Below are 21884 nucleotides of genomic sequence, written 5' to 3'. Positions count from 1 at the left end.
ATTTCTGTGAGGCCAGGATTATGATGTGATGAAATATCTAAGTAAATGGAGGTTCAGAATTCTTCAGCCACAAGTTACTTTCCTATCGGTACTAGCCCACAGCTGCACTTGATGATGTTAATTAATCTCTTTCAGTCCCTAAATCAAGAGAACAAGATTTTATAAGCAAACTTCCCATACTAGCACAACCTGCACTGCCCCCCAAGAAAAACTTCTTTACTGTGCTTGACCAACTGCCAATTGGGCAGTAATATTTCCCTATTAAATTTCTTAATTACCAATTCATACCAAAAGAAACATTCTAAAAATGAGTATCACTAAAAGATAAAGTCACCTGGCAGCATTTCCAGACCCACTGCTTCTTCCCTTGGAGCTAATACAAATCACAACAATCCTTATTTAGCATGGGCTAACCATCTGAACTTGTCTCATTCAAGAGCAAAGGCACCTCCAGTCACAACACAGGAACCAGTAAGACATTCCAATGAACTATCTCCTTGTTCCTCTCACATAAAAAAATAAAAGCTAAACATCAAAGGAAAACATTTCCACTGTCACTAATCCACTATAACAATAATTTCTGAACTGCCACCGAGACAGATTCCCTGCCAAAGAAAAGGTAGGTAGTCACTGTGCTCAGCTGAGTAATACACAAAACAGAGTCTGCTACAGATGCATAGTTACAACTAAGTGCACACACACTCATTTCCTTTGAGTTGTTCCTCCAGTAACAACTTGTAACTCTCAAACTTCTTGCTTTGTCCAAATGAGGACTGCTGGCCACAACACAGACCTGGGTTCCAAGTTAAGTCTGTCACTCCTGAGAGGAAAATTTCAAAACAGTTATGCCTAAAAATACCACTGTAGAGTCATCGCAAAATCAGGATTCTGGGAAAGCTACTTCCTTCTGAAAGGTTCATCTTCTTTTCACAACACAATGTCTTCTCTGCATCTCTAACATGCCAAATATCCATGGGCCACAATTCAGGTTATTTCTCAAGAGTCAACTGGGCCAAATTGCATTAGCCAACTGCATTGAGTTTATCTGTCCTAGAGGGAAAGCACTTTACATTGGTATGAAAGAATAACCAAATGACTGTTTTAATATCTTAACTCTCTCATGGCACCAGGTGCTGATAAGAATGAAAACAACAGCCTGACTGGTGATGGTGCAGTGTTGATCCTAGACACTGAGGTACCAAGTTCGAAACCCAATGTCGCCAGCTTGAGCGTAGGCTCATCCAGCTTAAGTGCAGGCTCACCAGCTTGAGTGCAGAGTTGCTGGCCTGAGCATGAGATCATAGGCATAATCCAATGGTCGCTGGCTTGAACCCCAAGGTGGCTGGCTTGAGCCCAAGGTCACTGGCTTGAGCCAAGTGTCACTGGCTCAACTAGAGGCCCCCCACCCCCAGTCAAGGTATGTAGGACAAGCAATCAATAAACTAAAGTGATACATTTATGAGTGATGCTTCTCATCTCTCTCCCTTCTTGTCTGTCTGTCTCTCTCTCTCTCTCTCTAAAAAAAAAAAAAAAAGATACAATCAACAGGGAAGACATAGCCTGACCAGGCAGTGGTGCAGTGGATTGAGTCTTGGACTGGGACTCAAAGGACCCAGGTTTGAAACCCCAACGTCGCCAGCTTGAGCGTGGGCTCACCAGCTTGAGCAAGGGGTCACTGGCTTGAGCATGGGATCACAGACCTCACCCCATGGTCGCTGGCTTCAGCCCAAAGGCCGCTGGCTTGAAGCCCAAGGTTGCTGGCTTCAGCCCAAGGTCGCTGGCTTGAGCAAAGGGTCACTCTGCTCTGCTGTAGTCCCTGGTCAAGGCACATAAGAGAAAGCTGTCAATGAACATCAAAGAAGCCACAAGGAAGAATTTATGCTTCTCATCTCCCTCCCTTCCTGCCTGTCTGTCCCTATCTGTCCCTCTCTCTGTCTCTGTCTCTATCAAAAAAAGAAAAAAGAAAAAAAGAGGGAAGACATAATTTTTATATCTCCTGTACCACTTAGAATAGCATCTTCCACATGGTAGGAACTCAACATTTATGCAACTAAAGTAAAATATGAATATACTTATGAGTTTGTTTCATAAGATTCTAGGAAGGTTCTACCTCCCCACTCCTACATCTCTCCCAGTGACAGCGGCTTGAACCTGCAGAGGAGAATGGCTAGTTGTTTGTAACCAGATTCTGCACAGACCAGTACCTTTCTGATGAGCACATAAGATTATGCCATAGGCCATCAGAGTTGAAAGGGAGGTTCAAGATCAGTTCAGAACCACTCTCTGTCCTTCACAGATGAAGACACTGAGCCCCAAAAGTCACAGAGTTCAAAAATGGCAGAACCAGGACTCAAACCTTCTGTCTCAAAATGCAATTTTTTATTATATTTTCCATAGCCCAGGTTTCCAGAGCCAAACTATCAGTGGCACAAACTATCAGAAGACCAACAGGTTCAAAACAGTTCTCATAGTCGTGTCATCCAGTTTACTCCAGAAGCCAAATTAGGAGCCACGGCATCACTACTTTCCCAGCTGAGAAAGACAACATTGCCAAATGACCTGAACTCCGTGCTGGAAATGCCAAGGGCTTTCGGAGTGTGAGCAGCTAGCTATTCAATAGCTTCCTAAGACTGCAAACATCGTTCTTCTCTCAACTAGACTTATACTATTGCCGGCTTCCAAAAGAAAAACTGAAAGGAATTAGCTTGAAAAGTACTTTAGGAGAGTTGTCTTCAAAATCATTAATGTTCCTTTTCGAAGGAACCTTAGAGACCACCTAATCCAATTCTTTCCAGCGATGAAGAAACTGAGGCTCAAAGACTAATACTAAAATGTACCTTCCCAAAGATTTTATTTATTGATTTTAGAGAAAAGAGAGAGAGAAAGAGGAAAAAACGGGGGTGGGGGGAGAGGGGAGGAGTGGGAAGCATCAACTTATAGTAGTTGCTTCTTCCCAAAGATTTTCCTTATTGATTTTAGAGGAGAGAGAGAGAGAGAGAGAAACGGCGGTGGGGGGAGAGGGGAGGAGTGGGAAGCATCAACTTGTAGTAGTTGCTTCTCGTATGTGCCTTGACCAGGCAAGCCCTGGTTTTCAAAGCGGCAATCTCAATATTCCAGGTCAACACTCTACACGGGTAGGCAGAATCTAATTTCTTGTTCAATATTCTTCCCACTAAACCAGTGCAGTGCATCAAAACCATCCAACGAGCTCTTCTGAGAATGCCCACCCAATAGTTCAGTTAGTACAGAGTGGAGCCCAGAAAATGTATTTTGGAAAACCTCCCCCAGGTGATTCTGATAGACACTCTTGATTAAAAACAGTTTCTCTATACTATAAAGTGCCCCCTTCTCTCATCATCCCCTTCTTTTATAAAGTAATTACCCAGTAGTTGATGTAAGATATTATTGAGCCCCAATCATCACACTTACGGCCCTCCATCTCTTTGACAGGAGTAAAAAGACATCACCAAGGTTTCTCTGAAGTGTTTAGTGCGGGCCCAGCCACATGAATCAACAAGATTGACTCACTGCTCCTGACTAATATTTATTTTGGCCAGATACTAACGAAAATCAAAATCTTCCACCCTTCAAGGCTGCAGAGAATAAAGGATTTGTTTTCCTCCTCCCTCCACTATTTTCACCTCTAACACAACTGCACAATTCAACCCTCAATAACTTTTCCAGAAGAGCCAGAAATCTGAGCTTTAAAGCAGGAATAGGCTGTTGAGGGGGGAAAAAAACCTGCTTTACCCAGTTCACCCACTACCTTAATGTCTCAAAATCGTGATTATCTAAAGACTGAGACTCAGGTCAGGGAGTGAAGTTAAAATACCTGGCTTCCAAAGAAGCTATCTAAAGAGTTAATTATTTATTCTTTACTTCTGCTCTAAAAACACAGAAAACAATGCTAATGGAATCTGAGTCTCTTTCATATTACATTTTTCAGAACTTCAAAGTACAAAGTAAACAGGTAAGAAAACACTATTGTCTTTAAAGCCCCAAAAGGCATTAAAGTTCATCAGCAAAAACAGATCACAAGCCCAAAGGGAAAACTCCCTTGAGTCACTAAGAAGTAAGAATTGAGCAACAAAACAAGACAGACTTCCAACCAACCACTGGTGACTGAGACAAAGAAATGTTTGAAGGGACTGATTCAGCACTTCTTATTAGGAGGTAAAGAGCAAACCATATACTTCCCCCAAATGCCACTCACTATGTGAGTCAAGAGATCCAGTATCTGAGAAGTTCATTTCAAAAAGTTTAAAGGTCACGTGTTCCCTTTCAGCCATCCCTCAAGAATAAGGCATACATGCTCAGTACTATTCCACAAGCCTGTGTAAGTATAATTTTAGTGTATGTGCTGCCGAAGCGAGCACAACAAGCCTGTGTAAGTCTAATTGCTCTAACTTGGCACTGAAATTCTCAGACAAAGCATCTTACCATCACTGTGAGGCAATCCTGGCTTCAGAAAAGAAGACACGCAGTATTCTCAAGTCAGTAGGGTACACTCATGCAAAAAGCTTCTGAGTTCACAAAAGCTGGTAGCCCTAAACACTGCCAAATGGTCATGTAAAATTCTGTACTTATTTACTTGTGGTGAGGACAAGGCATCAAATAAAGATAGATGCTGACTATGTCAACTGACTGTGAGCACCTCTCTTCTGAAATATATCAAGAAACACAATACAGAGAGCTTAAACTAGTAGAGAAGACTGAAATGCATAAAATTAAGTTTAATAAACAGAGGAGAAAGTACATGCAAATTTGAACATACAGTATACTGTTGCCAATTTTGCTATGATTTCCGAGTCTCTTCCAGTAAGTAGCTAAATGACTTACTGTGCATATGCACAGAAGTTACCTTTCAAAGTACAAAAGAAGCTCATTATCCTCTGAAGACTAGAAATGAGAACTCCTTGAGTAATAAGCAAGGTCTAATGGAAATAATCCCATATTTTTCGCACATAAAGGAGAGGTCTTGAGAAGTAGTCATGGAGTTTTTCCCTTCCCATACTTATCTTAATAGGATTATCTACCTTTGTCACCAAATACCAACTGAGACCAACCACCTAGGATTATTCAGATTCTGAGTCTTTAAAGAAAAAGCCTTGCTGAGAAAAGTTTCCAAATGGGCCAAAGCCAGCAGAACCTTTACAATTCCAGAATAGAAAGTAAAGCTTTGGACTTCCAATAAAAGCAAAAAGTATCTAATAACTTAGATATTTATAGAACAATTATATATAATCTAGACTAGGGTAGTCAACCTTTTTATACCTACCGCCCACTTTTGTATCTCTGTTAGTAGTAAAATTTTCTAACCGCCTACCAATTCCACAGTAATGGTGATTTATAAAGTAGGGAAATAACTAACTTTACTTTATAAAATTTATAAAGCAGAGTTATGCCCACTACTGGGCAGTAGGGACCAGGTTGACTACCATTAGTCTAGACAGAGAAGACCATTATTGTCTAAAGGTACATATTTTAAAGCAGGGGTCCCCAAACTTTTTACACAGGGGGCCAGTTCACTGTCCCTCAGACCATTGGAGGGCCGGACTATAAAAAAAACTATGAACAAATCCCTATGCACACTGCACATATCTTAAAGTAAAAAAACAAAACAGGAACAAATACAGTATTTAAAATAAAGAACAAGTAAATTTAAATCAACAAACTGACCAGTATTTCAATGGGAACTATGCTCCTCTCACTGACCACCAATGAAAGAGGTGCCCCTTCCGGAAGTGCGGCGGGGACGGATAAATGGCCTCAGGGGGCCGCATGCGGCCAGCGGGCCGTAGTTTGGGGAACCCTGTTTTAAAGAGTCTATACACAAAATTACTAAGTGCTAAAATAATGAAACTTTAAAAAACACTATTTTTCCTTTGGCAATTCATAAACACATACCCCAGCTACTACTACCCAGGACACAGAAAAATGACAGCCATTTCTGAGTACTGTCTTGAACCGATACTTCATCTCTTCTGTGGACTCTCAGAGTCATGTTAACAGTGTTCTACAGGCATCTGTGGTGTCCTACCTAGAAAGGCTGGACTGGTCATCAGAGGTTTCAACTTTGATTTTAGCTCTCACCTAGAAGCTGTGTGACCTCTGACACATTACTGAACATCTATGGATCTAGATTTTGCTCATCTGCAAAAATAGACGTCATTGTTATAATTCATCAAAAAGTGCACAAGAGCCTGACCTGTGGTGGCGCAGTGGATAAAGCGTTGATCTGGAACACTGAAGTCGCTAGTTTGAAACCCTGGGCTTGCCTGGTCAGGGAGCATATGGGAGTTGATGCTTCCTGCTCCTCCCCCTTCTCTCTCTCTCTCTCTTTCTCTCTCTCCTCTCTCTTTAAAAATGAATAAAATCTCAAAAAAAATTTTTAAGTGCACAAGAAAAAAGTAATACCACCATCCATTCACAGGGTTGTTATGAATATTAAATGAGGTAAAAGTAATAAGAAAATGACTACAGATAAGAAATACTAAGTAGCTAATGAATCTGAATTCTCTGATAATAAAATACCTTCCTTTCCTCTCAAGTAGCAAGGGAAACAACTTTCACACTGTTCTAAAGTCACCAAGGTAGAAATGGCAGAGGTTTTCAGTAGTTTGATTTATGCCTATGTTGTACTTTCTTACAAATAATAAAATACATGTTAATAGTGAGCTGCTCCTGAGTTTTGCAAGACAGATGTTAAGTCAACTCTTTGCCTTCCCCATCTTTGAATCATAAGGTTGTAAGTGTCCCTTTACCTACCTACAAAACAAGATTACATCAATTAACTACCTATGTTTACAGATCATAAACCTGATTTCAGTCACCCAGATTGATTGCTGTTGACTGCTATAGCCACGACACTTGGGAAAGAAAGCACTGAAAATCTTAAATTTATCTCCTGACCAGGCGGTGGCGCAGTGGATAGAGTATCAGACTGGGACATGGAGGATGCAGGTACAAAACCATGATGTCGCCCGCTTCAGTGCGGGCTCATTCGGCTTGAGCCTGGGGTCGCTGGCTTGAGCATGGGATCATGGACATGACCCCATGGTCACTGTCTTGAAGCTCAAGGTCACTGTCTTGATCCCAAGGTCGCTGGCTTGAACAAGGGTCACTTGCTCTGCTATAGCCCCCACCACTCCGGTCAAGGCACATATGAGAAAGCAGTCAATGAACAACAAAGGAGTCGCAACAAAGAATTGATGCTTCTCATCTCTCTCCCTTCCTGTCTATCTCTGTATTTGCCTCTCTCTGACACTCTCTGTTTCTGTCCAAAAAAAAAATCTTAAATTTATCAAAAAGGGCTGAAGAATTCTAACATGTAATCCTAGGCTTTCTTCTACCCTTACTGTAACACAGCTAGATAAGGAGCAGGTCTACCATGGCATTCTCCTATTTGTCTAAGAGTCCTATTAGAGTATGAAAACAGAATTTTGTTCTCAAAGACTTGGCACCATTAAGACTGAAACTTAAGACAAGATTGATGTATTCCTTTTGGGAAAAGCCTCCAAGGAACAGGGGCTCCCCAATACTGAGTGCAGAATGTAAATATACCATAATAGCTACTTACATTCCAAAGAGTTATAGAGGATTATGATTTTAGTCGTGGAATTAACTGCTTTAAATGGTATTTTACAAATCAAAAATTCTGCCCTTAACAGAGCCCTTTATTTTTTTTTTTTTTTTTTTTTTTTTGCGTTTTTCTGAAGCTGGAAACAGGGAGAGACAGTCAGACAGACTCCCGCATGCGCCCGACCGGGATCCACCCGGCACGCCCACCATGGGGCGACGCTCTGCCCACCAGGGGGCGATGCTCTGCCCATCCTGGGCGTCGCCATGTTGCGACCAGAGCCACTCTAGCGCCTGGGGCAGAGGCCACAGAGCCATCCCCAGCGACCGGGCCATCTTTGCTCCAATGGAGCCTTGGCTGCGGGAGGGGAAGAGAGAGACAGAGAGGAAAGCGCGGCGGAGGGGTGGAGAAGCAAATGGGCGCTTCTCCTATGTGCCCTGGCCGGGAATCGAGCCCGGGTCCTCCACACGCTAGGCCGACGCTCTACCGCTGAGCCAACCGGCCAGGGCAACAGAGCCCTTTAAATACTCAAAGAAAAACCAGGGTTGCTTTGTTTCCATCAAATGTTTATTAATAGTTAATAAATAGATAAGAATGCAGAAGCCTTGTACTCTAGGAAAATTACAGAAAAAAAAAGGGCATTTCACATTTTAAAAGTGCCTATACTACTTCAGGAAAGAATTCCCAATGCTCTCTCTAATGTTTAGTGTGCAGAAATTTAAGATTTGTTACCCTAATCTAAATCCAAAAGTTATATATTAAAAGAAGCCTAAAGGAGTATAAACTGGCACCACCACGGGTGGTGGAAACCTGTTTGGCAGTGTACCTTATGACCCAGGAATTCTATTTATGTTTACCAGAAGACATGTTCAGGAATGCATCAGTGTCCATCGTAACAGCCAAACACTAGAAACAGCAATGTTCATAAACGATAGAATAAAGAAATGGATATATTTTACACACTGTAAAACTACAATTTTAAAAATTATTGTACATAAGAGCATGGCTAAATCTCACAGACAAAACGTTGAGCATAAAGGACATTCACAAAAATCTATGTACTGTATGTTTCCATTTATAAAATGTTCAGAAATCAGCAAAACTAGCCATAGAGAGACTGATAACCTTTGGTGGGTTAACAACTGGGGGAGATATGCGGAGCTGGCCGGGATGCTGGACTTTCAGTCTTTTTTTTTTTTTTTTTTTGGAATTTTTTTTTGTGTGTGATTTTTCTGAAGCTGGAAACGGGGAAGGCAGTCAGACAGACTCCCCCATGCGCCCGACCGGGATCCACCCGGCACGCCCACCAAGGGACAATGTTCTGCCCATCCGGGGTGTAGCTCTGTCACGACCAGAGCCACTCTAGTGCCTGGGGCAGAGGCCAAGGAGCCATCCCCAGCGCCCAGGGCCAACTTTGCTCCAATGGAGCCTTGGCTGCAGGAGGGGAAGAGAGAGACAGAGAGGAAGGAGAGGGGGAGGGGTGGAGAAGCAGATGGGCGCCTCTCCTGTGTGCCCTGGCCGGGAATCGAACCCAGGACTTCCACACGCCAGGCCGACGCTTTACCACTGAGCCAACCGGCCAGGGCTTGGATTTTCAGTCTTGACCGGGGCAGTGAGAACAGCATGTCCATGTGCAAATATTTACTCCCTGTACAATTAAGATCTGTGCCCTTTCCTATATGAAAGTAATACCTCAAAAAAAAAATGCTACACCTTTTTAAAATTAAAAAATTCATACCCTGGGATAGTAGGACACATAAGTAACAGCACCAGAAAGACAGGCTAGACGGTCCCGCAGGTTCTGCCTGTACAAAAGGAAAGTCATTCATTCATTTATAGTTTGCCTGTTTCTGACAAAAAGCTCCGGAATATTAAGTCAACAAAAATAATTATTAGATAAAAAGTGAAACTTGCTAGATAAGATGTAACAATTTTAAATCTGTATGAAGCTAGTAATAAAATCGCAAAATAAATACAACAAAATTTAATAGAACTACAAGGAGAAATAGTTAAATAATTGTAAGGCCGAAGACTTAAAAAGGTACCCATAAACCCAGGAAACCAAATAGTCTATAAACATTTAAAAGGACACATTAGTAATCAGAAAAAATTCATATGGAAATCAATTAGATTTCACTCCTACCAAATTGGCAAAAAAAAAAGCCTTATAAATATCAGGTTTGTCAAGCTGTGTAGGAACATCTGATATACTGATGCTAGGAGTATAAATTGAATCAAACTCTTTAGAAAAGTTTGGCATTGTCTAGTGAAGTTCAAGACTGTATGTACCCTTTAAGATCCAACAATTCCACTCCTAGAAATAAATCCCAGAAGAACTCTTACACTTGTGATCACTTACCATATACAAGAAAGTTCATAACAATAGGTAATATTCAAAAAAGCCCCAAATTTAAATAATCTAAATGCCCATCATCAGTAGAATGGAAAAATAAATTGTGGCAGTCTACAATGAAATACTACACAGCAATGAAAATGAATGAACTAAAAACTACATGCAGCAACATGAATGTATCTCACAAAAATATATGTAAATATATTTATGTTAAGTTAAAAAATAAAACTAAACTTAGGGTCACATACATAGGTGGTGACACATTAAAAAAAAACAGCAAGGGAATAATTATCCTAAAAATCAGGAGAGTAGTTATCCCTAGAGGGTTAGGAAGGTGATGTAATCAGAGTGGGGTACACGGAGTTGGGAATAAATATTGTATTTCTTAACCTGGGTGGCAGATAGTTGATTATTTTCCTTATTATATGCTTTAAAATGTAAATATGGACTTCATACACTTTCTATATGTATAATAAATTTCCCATGAGGACATTTTTAGTTAAGAAATGGGACAAGCTTTTCTCTTTTTCTGTCCTCCTCCAGCTGAATGAAACACACACCTGATAGCCTGAGCTCAGAGCAGCCAGCCTGGCCAGGAGGGGGTGCACTGAGTGACAGAACTTCCTCAAGGGCCTGGGAATGGTCATGCCGATCAGGAACTGACTACTCTGGATTTCTCTTACTTTAGAGAAATATATTTCTACCTTCTAAAGATTTCTATTACTTTAGATTTTTCTTTCATACACAGCCAAACCTAATCCAAAGGGATATATATTCAGGGATCTGGACAATAAAAAGTTTCTAACAATTAAAGCTGTCCAACAATGAGAAAACTCCATGAGAAAGTAGCCCATACTCACTCCTGGCAGGGCACTGTGGAAGGGATACCTATACCTACACAGCGAGGGAAGCTGGACTGCAGGATTTCTCAAGATCTGCCAGGTAATTAAGATTCTAAAGCTACTACTGGAACAAAGCAGCTCTGGGCTGCCAAAGCTGTGGCAACACTTTGTCTCTGAATCTGTCCTTATCAGTGAGAATATTGTTTTTCTGTGATATTACAGACTCTGCTCAGATACTATCCTCTGAGATATCTGTGCCTCTCAGAACTGGACCTTGATGCGCAGATACTATCTTCTAGCTGTGCCTCTCAAACTAACTGGACCTTGATGCGCAGATACTATCTTCTAGCTGTGCCTCTCAAACTAACTGGACCTTGATGCGCAGATACTATCTTCTAGCTGTGCCTCTCAGAACTAACTTGACCTTGATGCGCAGATACTATCTTCTAGCTGTGCCTCTCAGAACTAACTTGACCTTGATGCGCAGATACTATCTTCTAGCTGTGCCTCTCAGAACTAACTTGACCTTGATGCGCAGATACTATCTTCTAGCTGTGCCTCTCAGACTAACTGGACCTTGATGCGCAGATACTATCTTCTAGCTGTGCCTCTCAGACTAACTGGACCTTGATGCGCAGATACTATCTTCTAGCTGTGCCTCTCAGAACTAACTTGACCTTGATGCGCAGATACTATCTTCTAGCTGTGCCTCTCAGACTAACTGGACCTTGATGCGCAGATACTATCTTCTAGCTGTGCCTCTCAAACTAACTGGACCTTGACTTTAGCGTGCTGGGTACCCTCCCTTTGCTCTTCCAGATCCTCCACGCAGCCATCTCTACCTCTGCTCTGTATGTGCCTCATGCAGCCCTGTATCAACTGAATCACCAAGGCTCTCTAATTCTCTGCTTCCCAGTTGGGTTTGACCAACGAGGAGGCTCCAGCAGGAGATCAGAAGGTGTGAAAAGAGTTTGAGGTATTTATTCCTCTTGATTCCCTTCCTGCTGGATCAAGAAGTGGCAGCGGCTACATTCCTACAGGTTAACCTCTCCTTCAGCTAAACTCTCTCAAGGTTCTAGTAACTACTCCCCGTCCTGCCTCCTTTAGACCCAAGAGTAATAATGGCTCTTACCCATGAGCTGTTCCATCATTCCCTGTTGGTCTTCCTTAACCCTGCCCAGCTCTGTAAATAGTCCCTTCATGTCCTCAATCATACCACTGGAGTGTGCCAAGAGATAACTGATACACCCAACAAACTACTACCTTGTGCCTTCCCAGATGGCTCCTTACCCTACGGCTTGGTTTCTTTCTCAGTAATTGGGTTCTGTATGTTTTCACACATAGACTGATTCACTACAAATTAATTCTCTATGGAAAATTCTTAATCCCAGGCTGATTCCCAATTTTGTCATTAATGTATACAAACTGTTTGTAACATTAGATTGGACAAAACCTAATTAAGGCGGCAAATGTTACTAAATATTCCTGACACAGATTGCAAAGCTAAGCCAAATACTGGGATTTGGGGTTTATTTATCTATAACTCCCCATTCCTTTAGACCAGGGGTTGGGAACCTTTTTGGCTGAGAGAGCCATGAATGCCACATATTTTAAAATGTAATTCCATGAGAGCCATACAACAACTGTGTATGTTATGCATTATCCAATAAAAATTTGGAGTTGTCCCGGAGGACAGCTTTGATTAGGACCGCCACCATGAACATGAGCGGTAGGAAATGAATGGATTGTAATACAGGAGAATGTTTTATATTTTTAATGTTATTATTTTTTTATTAAAGATTTGTCTGCGAGCCAGATGCAGCCATCAAAAGAGCCACATCTGGCTCACGAGCTATAGGTTCCCAACCCCTCCTTTAGACTAAAGGATGCAGAAATTATCATACTTGCCCTGGCCGGGTAGCTCAATTGGTTAGAGCATATTCCAATATGCCAAGGTTGCAGGTCCAATGCCCTTTCAGGGCACATACAAGAATCAACCAAGCCCTGGTCAGTTGGCTCAATGGTAGAGCGTCAGCCTAGCATGCAGGAGTCCTGGGTGCGATTCCCGGCCAGGGCACACAGGAGAAGCGCCCATCTGCTTCTCCACCCCTCCCCCTCTCCTTCTTCTCTGTCTCTCTCTTCCCCTCCCACAGCCAAGGCTCCATTGGAGCAAAGTTGGCCCGGGAGCTGAGGATGGCTCTGTGGCCTCTGCTTCAGGTGCTAGAATGGCCCAGATGGGCAGAGCATCGCCCCCTGGTGGGCATGCCGGGTGGATCCCCAGTCGGGCACATGCGGGAGTCTGTCTGACTGCCTCCCCGTTTTCAACTTCAGAAAAATAAAAAATAAAAAAATAAAAATAAAAAGAATCAACCAATGATGCATAAATAAGTGGAACAACATATCAATGTTTCTCTCTGTCTCTCTATAAAAATCAAGAAACAAAGATTCTAAATTTGCCTTAAAAATTATCATACTTGTTATTATAGTTTTGCTTTATTTATAAGATTGAAACAATGCCAAATACAGTGCTTAGCCACTCAAACTGTCAGCAAAATTTTAAGCGTCCTATCAGTTTCAATGAATTTTCCCTTCTTCTAGACAATTTCATGAATAAGAAGACATCAGATTAGAAATTAGTTCTTTGTGACAAAATTTCAATTTATTGCTTAAATTCCAACTGAGATTCAAAAAGAACGCATCCCTGAAAAACATTCAGGGGTAAAAGACAAAGCTCTAAGATCTGGAAAGATTCCATTTTTGAACCTGTAAAACAAAACAGAGACAGGCTTACTGTTCCCAAATCAAGAAAAGAGTACAGCATAAATATTGCAAAGGAAAACATTTCTTAAGAATGTTACTCTGCCCTGCCTGACCAGGCAGTGGTGCAGTGGACAGAGCATTGGACTGGGACGCGGAGGACCGAGGTTCAAAACCCCAAGGTCGCTGGCTTGAGTGCGGGCTCATCCAGCTTGAGTGTGGGATCACAAACATGACTCCATGGTCGCTGGCTTGAGCCCAAAGGTCGCTGGTTAGAAGCCCAAAGTTGCTGGCTTGAGCAAGGGGTCACTCGCTCTGCTGTAACCATCCCCCCACCCTGTCAAGGTGCATATGAGAAAGCAATGAACAACTAAAGTGACACAACCACAAGTTAATGCTTCTCATCTCTCTCCCTTCCTGTCTCTCTCTTGGAAAACAGAAAAAAAAAAAAAAGGAACGTTACTCTGCCACAGTGTTTCCACTCACTAATATATTCCAAAGCAGCAGGGCCTGATCCATGGCAAAATAACCCCAAGTAACACTATAACAGACCCATTAAACTCAAAGAAAAGACACAGTCTGCTTGGGATGACCCACATGAATGCTGTTACCTATGGTAAGAACCAAGGACCAGGTTTCTCAACTGATACTTTAGGCCGGTAATTCTTGGTCATGGGAAACTGTGTATAGGAAGTAGAGTTCTTAGTTGCATCCCAAACCTCTAGCACTCTTCAAATGTGACAATCAAAAATGTTTCCAAACACTGCCAAATGTTCCTGGAAGGCAAAAATCACCCCAGGCTGCGAACCCTAGCTCTTTAAACAATTTTCACTCAAACCCCAACCAATACTACCATGGAACAAATGGTAACCTTGATTTACCCTCTGTATAGGAAAAGAGAAAGCCACTTGAGGAGTAGACTGAGATTAATAAAAAAGACTGAGCTTCTTACAAGATACACATATTTCACAACTTGTAACCCTAGCTTAGGGAGAAGGAGAGTATAGATGAAAAGAATGGTTGCCAAAGTGGAGAAAGATTGCTAAAATATTGCCTGACTTGAATTCCCTTGGAAAGCACCACAATTTTCAGATGAATATTCTCATTCATTGTATTCCCTCTGAAACATACACAGGTGGAAAATATTACAGCCCATGACATACCATATAGGAGCAAATGGAAAAAAGCAAGCAAACCACCCTAATCAAGCAAGGGTGAAATTAAGGACAATAATGTACTGAGGTCTGACAACCTAAACTCCTTATTCTGGAATGTAAGATTTGGTATATTATGGACTCCAGCTGATCTGCAAGCTTTATTACCCTAGCAAACTGTGCCTTCTTTTTATAACAAATATTTTACAATGCCCCTTTATTATTCTAAAATAAAATTCAAAGGTGATAACATACTTATAAGCATAACTTTAAAAATTTCAATATAATGCCCTACCTGCATTGTAGAAAAAAATAAACAAGAATGTTTGTATAACAAAACACAGATTTTCAGACAAGACTATACTAGAACACACACACACACACACACACACACACACACGTGCAGGCACACACATTTCCTAAGTGCACCATACAGGGTGGAGCTATCCCACCCCTTTCTGCTCTACACAAACCCTCCCCATCAGTCCCAAAGTTCAACAACCTCTGTATCTTATGAAGAATGACCCAGAGGCAGTATCACAAAGTAAATAAAGGGGAAGAATTTCAAATCAGATCAACTGTGGTTAAAATGTGGCTCTATCATTTCATTGCTGTGATAGCTTAGCTAAGTCTAGTTTTTCACCTGTAAAGAGAGGATGCCAGCATATTTTCTAAAAGGTTTTTGTGAACATTAAATGAGTACATGAAGTATCTATTTCTGTACATAACATGTATTTGCTGTTCGAATCACATTATTATTCCTGAATCCACCCTCTATTGTTCCTTAGCTTATGCCAATCCTATGCCCCAGCAGAAAAGATGGATGGCTGGATGAATACCCATTTATCAGAAATTCTAAAAAAGATTCATGCACAACATAAGAAGGTGCATCATATAACTTCTGTGATTGTTTCTTAGTTTCTACAATATGCTGTCTTGCATTAGCTTTTTTTTGTTTTTTGTGAGTTTTTTGTGACAGCAACAGAGAGAGGGAGTCAGAGAGAGGGACAGATAGACAGGAAAGGAGAGATGAGAAGCATCAATTCTTCGTTGTGGCACCTTAACGGTTTATTGATTGCTTTCTCATATGTGCTTTGGGGGGGGGGGGCTACAGTAGACCAAGTAACCCCTTGCTCAAGCCAGCAACCTTGGGCTCAAGCTGGTGAGCCTTGCTCAAACCAGACGAGCCTGCGCTCAAGCTGGCAACCTCGGGGTTTCGAACCTCGGCCCTCTGCACCCCAGTCCAACGCTCTATCCACTACGCCACTGCCTGGTCAGGCAAGGTTATTTTTTATTAACTGGGGTCTTTTCTTCTAGTTAAAGAGATAATATGTCTTATATACCATATAAAGTAGCTAGAGAAACACCTTAAACTCAGATCATGAAAATTTAATGCTCCCATTAAAAATCCACTCCTGGTTATTGGTTCTTTATATTTTGGCTTCAAATAGCAAAGTACAGACAAGGAAGGAATGACAACTTTTCCAATGAAAGCATCTCAACCAACATATATGATTCTCAAGGGCCAGTCATTATCCATGTGAATTACTCCTTCCCCCAACAGGCATTCCTTACACCCTAAACATTCTAATTACCAAATGAGGAAGTGAAAAGTAGTGACAACAGCTACAGAAATACTACAAAATAAAATGAATTCCAAAGTTAATATTCCGAATAAAACCACTCACTGCTCAGACTTTTAGAGAGAACACAAAAGGCCCAGAAAGTAATAAGCACATCTCTGGGCAAGGGAATATATCCAACTTATATATAGGAATCTTAATTTACATAAACATACAGAGGAAAAACAGAAATTGCCAAATGCTACAAATCATTCTTCATTAAACCTGCAAGGTGCTAACAGTGGTATCCCTGAGTAGTGGAATTTTGGGGGGTTGCTTTCTTCTGCTTATTTACAATTTCCGTTTTTTCATATGGCTCTTAGCACTTAAAATTACATAGGCTCCTTATTATGTACTGACAATCCATGAAACTTGAGGCAAGAAACTATTTTAGGTGAAATCTTCAGAAGCTGTGGATAAACCAAGTATTTATGTCTCTTGTCTCTAAAATCATCCTTGCTCCCAGCCTCAAACCAGAACTAATCACAACTTAAGTTCCCCTCTTTATCTCCCCCAGACTTGACAGGTTTTGCCGCTATAGGAAGTCAACACCACAGGAAGTCAGCACTGGGTATAAAAAACCCCACTATGGGTTTTTGCCAATTTCCTAGAGACAGCTACCAACTCTCTGGGATAGTGAACTAAAGAGGGGAAAAGGAATTCTTCCTAAATCCATGTTCTTGCACAAAGAGAAAGCAGCCTCAGGGAAGTGACTTACTCAAAATTAAATGCAGATACCTTTTCCACACAGCCATTTGAAAGTCCTGGTTCCCCATAACCCTTCCACTAAACACCCTCCATGTGGAATCATAAATATCCCAAGAATAAAACGTCATTCTGGTAAACACTCAGGTAGCAATGCTATTCTCCCTACTCAGGGTGGCAGCCTCTACGAAAGCAGGCTATATTACACCTCAGCCCAACAAAACACTTAGATTCAAACTACTGTAATTCAATTCAACAAGCACTTGTTAAGCACTTACTATTCAGAGCACTATGATAGGTGTTTTTTCATTTCTATACAAATAAGACATGCCTGCCTTCCAGGGAATCATTTAACTCTAGTCTGGGAGACAAACTGTTTGTCTGGTAGACCCAGACAAAATGTAATAAGAGTTTTTCATTTGTCCTGGTAATATGGGAAGGGAGAGATTAAACACAATTGCAAGAATTTTGAACAAGATTCTTCTTCATGAATATTAAATATTCACATTTTTAATTCAGTTATTTCTCCATATTAATCATTACACTAAAAATAAAGGAGGTAGAAAAAAGCAAGCATCGGAGCTGAAACCTACACACTCAGATCCCTTAAAATAAAAGTTAAGCGACAAGTGCCCTACAAAGAGGATGTTTGGACAAGACTCACCAACATCAAAACGTCTGTGCTCGGCATCTTCCTCCTCCAGCTGGACTTCCAGTGCCTTCCCTCTGCAAAAGGGAACCAGGTTTGTTTACTTCTAAAGCTTTTAACTACCGCGTCGACCCGCCTAGATCTGCCAGAGCAGTGAAGAAATGGTTCTCTCCCTCCTTTGAGAGCTCGGATTTCACTCCCAGATATCGCACTCCACCCCCAGCACCCCAAACGAACGAATCAGAATGCTGCTGGCACGAGGCTTCCCTCCGACAGCTGACCGAGCGAATCGAGACCCAGGCTCCCACAAAGCAGTGCCCCCAGGCAGGTACCAGGGGCGCCGCCCAGCCCGCCCCCGACCAGGCCCGGAACCCCAAAGCCCAGCTCATTCAACCTAACCCCGCGGAGAAGCAGACGCTCAAGGCAGCCCAGTCCCAGGGCTGGGACTCCACTGGATTGCCTTTAGGAACGGGCTGGCCTCGCTCTCTTCATCCCTCCCTCCCGGAACCCTTTCCCCTCGGGAAGATCATCCCACCCTGCCTGCCTCGGTCCACTGCTGCCCTCCGTGCAGTGGGTTTCAGACCCTGCTGCTCTCGGCCCTGGCGCCCTCTCCCACCCCCTCGCAAACCTCGCGTTCACTCAGCCCCCGGGGGGCGGCGCCCCTGCCTTCCGCCCGAGCCCGCCCGCCTCTGCGAGCCCCGCAGTCCCCACGGGCCCTCCCTCCTCTCCTCACCCCTCCGCCCCGAACCCCCAGCCCGAGTCTGGACCTGCCTCTCTCCCTTGTCAGGACCTGCCTTCCACTCAGTCGCGACTCTCCCGAAGTCGTCCTCCCCAAACCCGACTCTCTTCCCTCCTCCGGAGCCCCGGCGGCCCCCTCCACCTCCTCAGCCCGGAACCAGCTGCCCCGCTTCTTCCTTCGGACACTCTGGCCCGCGGGGTCTTATCACCGCGCGACCCGCTCGTGAGTGGCGAAGCTCTAGCACCCCCTGCCGCTGCCGCCGCCGAGATTAGAGGTCTGGCTCCGGCAGCCCCGCCCCTCCCACCCGGAAATGGCTCCCGGGCGGCGTGCGCGGCCCCGCTGCTCGCGGCGCGCGCGCACGCCTCTCCTGGGATCCACGGCGCGTGCGCGTCGCCTACTGACCAGGCCGAACTGGTAAGATTCAACCTCTCTTTCCAGTCATCAGCTTCTCCTTCAGACTTCTTTTTTATAAAACAACATACTGGCCACATGTGGTCACTTGTAGCCCTTGAGAGAATTGGCGTGCAGAGCACTACAAACTGATCTAAATAAACGACCCAAAACGGATTCTAGAGGAGGCCTTTGAACTTGCCCCTTGCCTTTCACCTGGAGACTTACATCGAGGTCAGTGATTAAGGGACATGAAAACTATCTTAATGGAAATACTATCCCCATCCTCCCCCGCCCCCAACAAAAATGGAGAACAGAGACTAGACTAGAGGTTGTGGAGGAGGAAGAAACTTGCCTCCACCCTCAAGATTCTTTCCGCTGGTCTAATAATCAAATAGACATAAATTAGGAAGAGAAAATGACCAACTTTAATTACTAATACATAAGTGTGGGAACCCAAATACATGAAAGGTTCAGGGACAGAAAGGGGAAAATGAGATATATGTGACAGTCTGAGCTAAGGATAACATAAAGCACCTTGGGCCTGACCAGATGGTGGTGTAGTATAGAGCCTTGGACTGGGATTCGGAAGACCCAGGTTCGAAACCCCAACGTCACCAGCTTGAGTGAAGGCTCATCCGGCTTGAGCAAGAGGTCGCTGGCTTGAGCCTAAAGTCGCTGGCTTGAGCAAAGGGTCACCCGCTCTGCTGTCGCCCCCCTCCCCCACCCCATCAAGGCACATATGGGAAAGCAATCACTGAACAACTGAGGAGCTGCAACAACGAATTCATGCTTCTCATCTCTCTCCCTTCCTCTCTCTCTCTCTCTCTCTCTCTCTCTGTCAAAAAAAAAAAAAAAAAAAAAAAACACCTCGTGGTTTCAGAAGGTAATTACAGGAAGAACACATGTTCAATAAGTCATTTGTCCTGCTGTATACATAGGTCATAAGAAGTTATTTCTGGTGATAACTTATCATGGGCGAGACCGCTAATATAAAGGCGTGGAGGAGGGAAGGACAGATGTTTCTCCTGAGCCCACACGGTCTCAGTTACTTTTAGCTCAAAATAATCCTCATATCACAGAGGTACATCTTGGGTGGTTCATTTTGAACCCCTACAAGATGTTGGGCAAAAATGCTACCAATATTTTATTTTTATGAGCAATGTTGGGAACCATCTATTATTTAAGTTAAAGTGCCCACCATGATCACAAAGGTCACCCTTCATTTCCAGATGAAATACCATATCTAATCTCAAATAAGTTTTTCATGACTTGCTCACATTATCATGACAGTAATTCAGCAGAAGCAGAAAGCAGCATAGTTACATATAACAACCAGTGATCTGCATACCATATTTTTTCAAGTTTTTTTAAATAACACCAAGAAGGAATCTTAACAAAAATGACACTAACAAGGGCACCAATTCCATCCCTTTGCAAAATGTCCTGACAATAATTTGGGGTGTCATCATCACTATCATTATCCTTATCTAGGATGCAATTCCTTGTTATCACAGCTGCCCTCCTCTGCACACCACGTCAGTATTTTCTAGTGTCCCTGCCAGAATGTTAAGACCCTGAAGGAGTCAAGCAGTTTATCTCTAGGCTTGCTCATGCTCACCTCACCCCATCAAGTCTCAGACATCTTTATCATCCAGTGTGCCTGAGTCAGGCACTGACATTCCATATTCTTATCCTTCTTGCTGTTCTCCACAGACATGCATTGTCAATGTTGAAGGGTCAGAGAATGTTCTGGAACCTCTTGCCAATGCCTACTCATCAAGAGTTGCTGAGATTCCAGGCATGTCCTCCCCACTCACACTCCTCCACTCTTCTGCTTTCTTTCTTTTTATTATTATTGATTTTTTTTTTTTAGAGAGAGAGAGAGAGAGAAAGAAAGGAAGAAAGAAAGAAAAAGAAAAGAAAGGAAAGGAAAAGAAAAAAAAGAAGAAAAGAGGAACAGGAAGCAGCAACTCATAGCTGCCTCTCCTATATGCCTTGACCAGGAAAGCCCGGGGTTTCAAACAAGCGACCTCAACATGCCAGATGGATGCCACCTTATCCACTATGCCACCACAGGCCAGGCTGCTTTATTTCTTTTTCAGATCCTAGGATCTGCTCTCCCTAGTCCCCTTGGCGACTACCTCCCACCCTTTAATCTAGAATCTCTGTGCAGCTGACTGGAGGGCAGAGTCCACATCCAGTGCCTTCCTACCCCTCTGCAGCACAGCTTCACTGCTCCTAACACATAGTAAGCAGTCTGTTGATTCTTTCCAGATGAACAAACCAATTCAATCATATTGACTAATCCTTACTGTTATGGACGGAATGTTTGTTTTCCCCCAAATTCATATGTTGAGGCTCTAACCACCACTGTGATAGTGGCTTTGGGAAATAATTAGGGTTAGATGAGGTCATGAGGATAGTGCTCCCATAATGGTATTAGTGGGCTTACAAAAAAAAGGAAGAGACAGCAGAGTGCACTCTCTCTCTCTCCCTCTTCACACACACATGAAGAGGACGTCATGTGAGCACACAATGAAATGGTTGCCCTTTGCAAGCCAGACAGAGGGTCCTTACTAAAAACAAATCTTCAGCACCTTGATCTTGGACTTCTCAGCCTACAGAATTGGTTTGTTTGTTTTTTTAATTATTTATTTATTCATTTTAGAGAGGAGAAAGAATGAGAGAGAGAGAAAGGAGGGAGGAACAGGAAGCATCAACTCCCATATGTGCCTTGACCAGACAAGTGCAGGGTTTTGAACCAGCGACCTCAGCATTCCAGGTTGACACTTTATCCACTGCTGCCACCACAGGTCAGGCCCAGAATTGTGATAAATAAACATCTATTGTTTGGCCACTCACTCTATGGTATTTTATGATATCAGCCCAAGCTGACTAAGACACTTACTTTGCCAAGAACTATGCTAGACACCTTGGCATCTAAGGCCCTCTTTCTGTCCTAACTTGCCCAGATCAGGTGACTCTTGTCATCAGTCAACATGTAAACAAAGCATTAAGGCCCAGAGAAGGTAAATGTTTGTCCCAGGACACACAGTAGGAATGGGTGGAGGAGTTTGGATAGAAAATTAAG

General features: G+C 42.8%; 2 protein-coding genes across 6 annotated transcripts in view; one reads left to right on the top strand and one right to left on the bottom strand.

Annotated features, from left to right (window-relative positions):
- SGPL1 (sphingosine-1-phosphate lyase 1) overlaps positions 1-21884 on the bottom strand; it is a 70377-nt gene that overhangs the window by 42567 nt on the left and 5926 nt on the right. The window contains exons 1-3 of one of the 5 annotated variants that reach the window (XM_066349601.1): positions 18456-18645; positions 17677-17738; positions 9318-9384 (exon numbers count right to left, since the gene is read on the bottom strand). Coding sequence is in view for 4 of the 5 variants with exons in the window: in XM_066349597.1 (XP_066205694.1) it covers positions 17677-17738 (62 nt within the window). In the remaining variant the exon portion in view is untranslated. Of the gene's footprint in view, positions 1-9317; positions 9385-17676; positions 17739-18428; positions 18646-21884 lie in introns of those variants that run through there. The other 4 variants (XM_066349599.1, XM_066349600.1, XM_066349598.1 and 1 more) reach the window with 4 other exon arrangements.
- Positions 18754-21884, top strand: part of TBATA (thymus, brain and testes associated) — a 41978-nt gene continuing 38847 nt past the window's right edge. The window contains exon 1 of the mRNA XM_066349602.1: positions 18754-18814. The gene's annotated coding sequence lies outside the window, so the exon portion shown is untranslated. The remainder of the gene's footprint in view (positions 18815-21884) is intronic.

Source organism: Saccopteryx leptura, chromosome 9 (assembly GCF_036850995.1).
Source record: "Saccopteryx leptura isolate mSacLep1 chromosome 9, mSacLep1_pri_phased_curated, whole genome shotgun sequence".
NCBI lineage: Eukaryota > Metazoa > Chordata > Mammalia > Chiroptera > Emballonuridae > Saccopteryx > Saccopteryx leptura.
The sequence above is the reverse complement of the archived record's forward strand: the minus strand, read 5'-3'. Positions and strand labels throughout refer to the sequence as shown.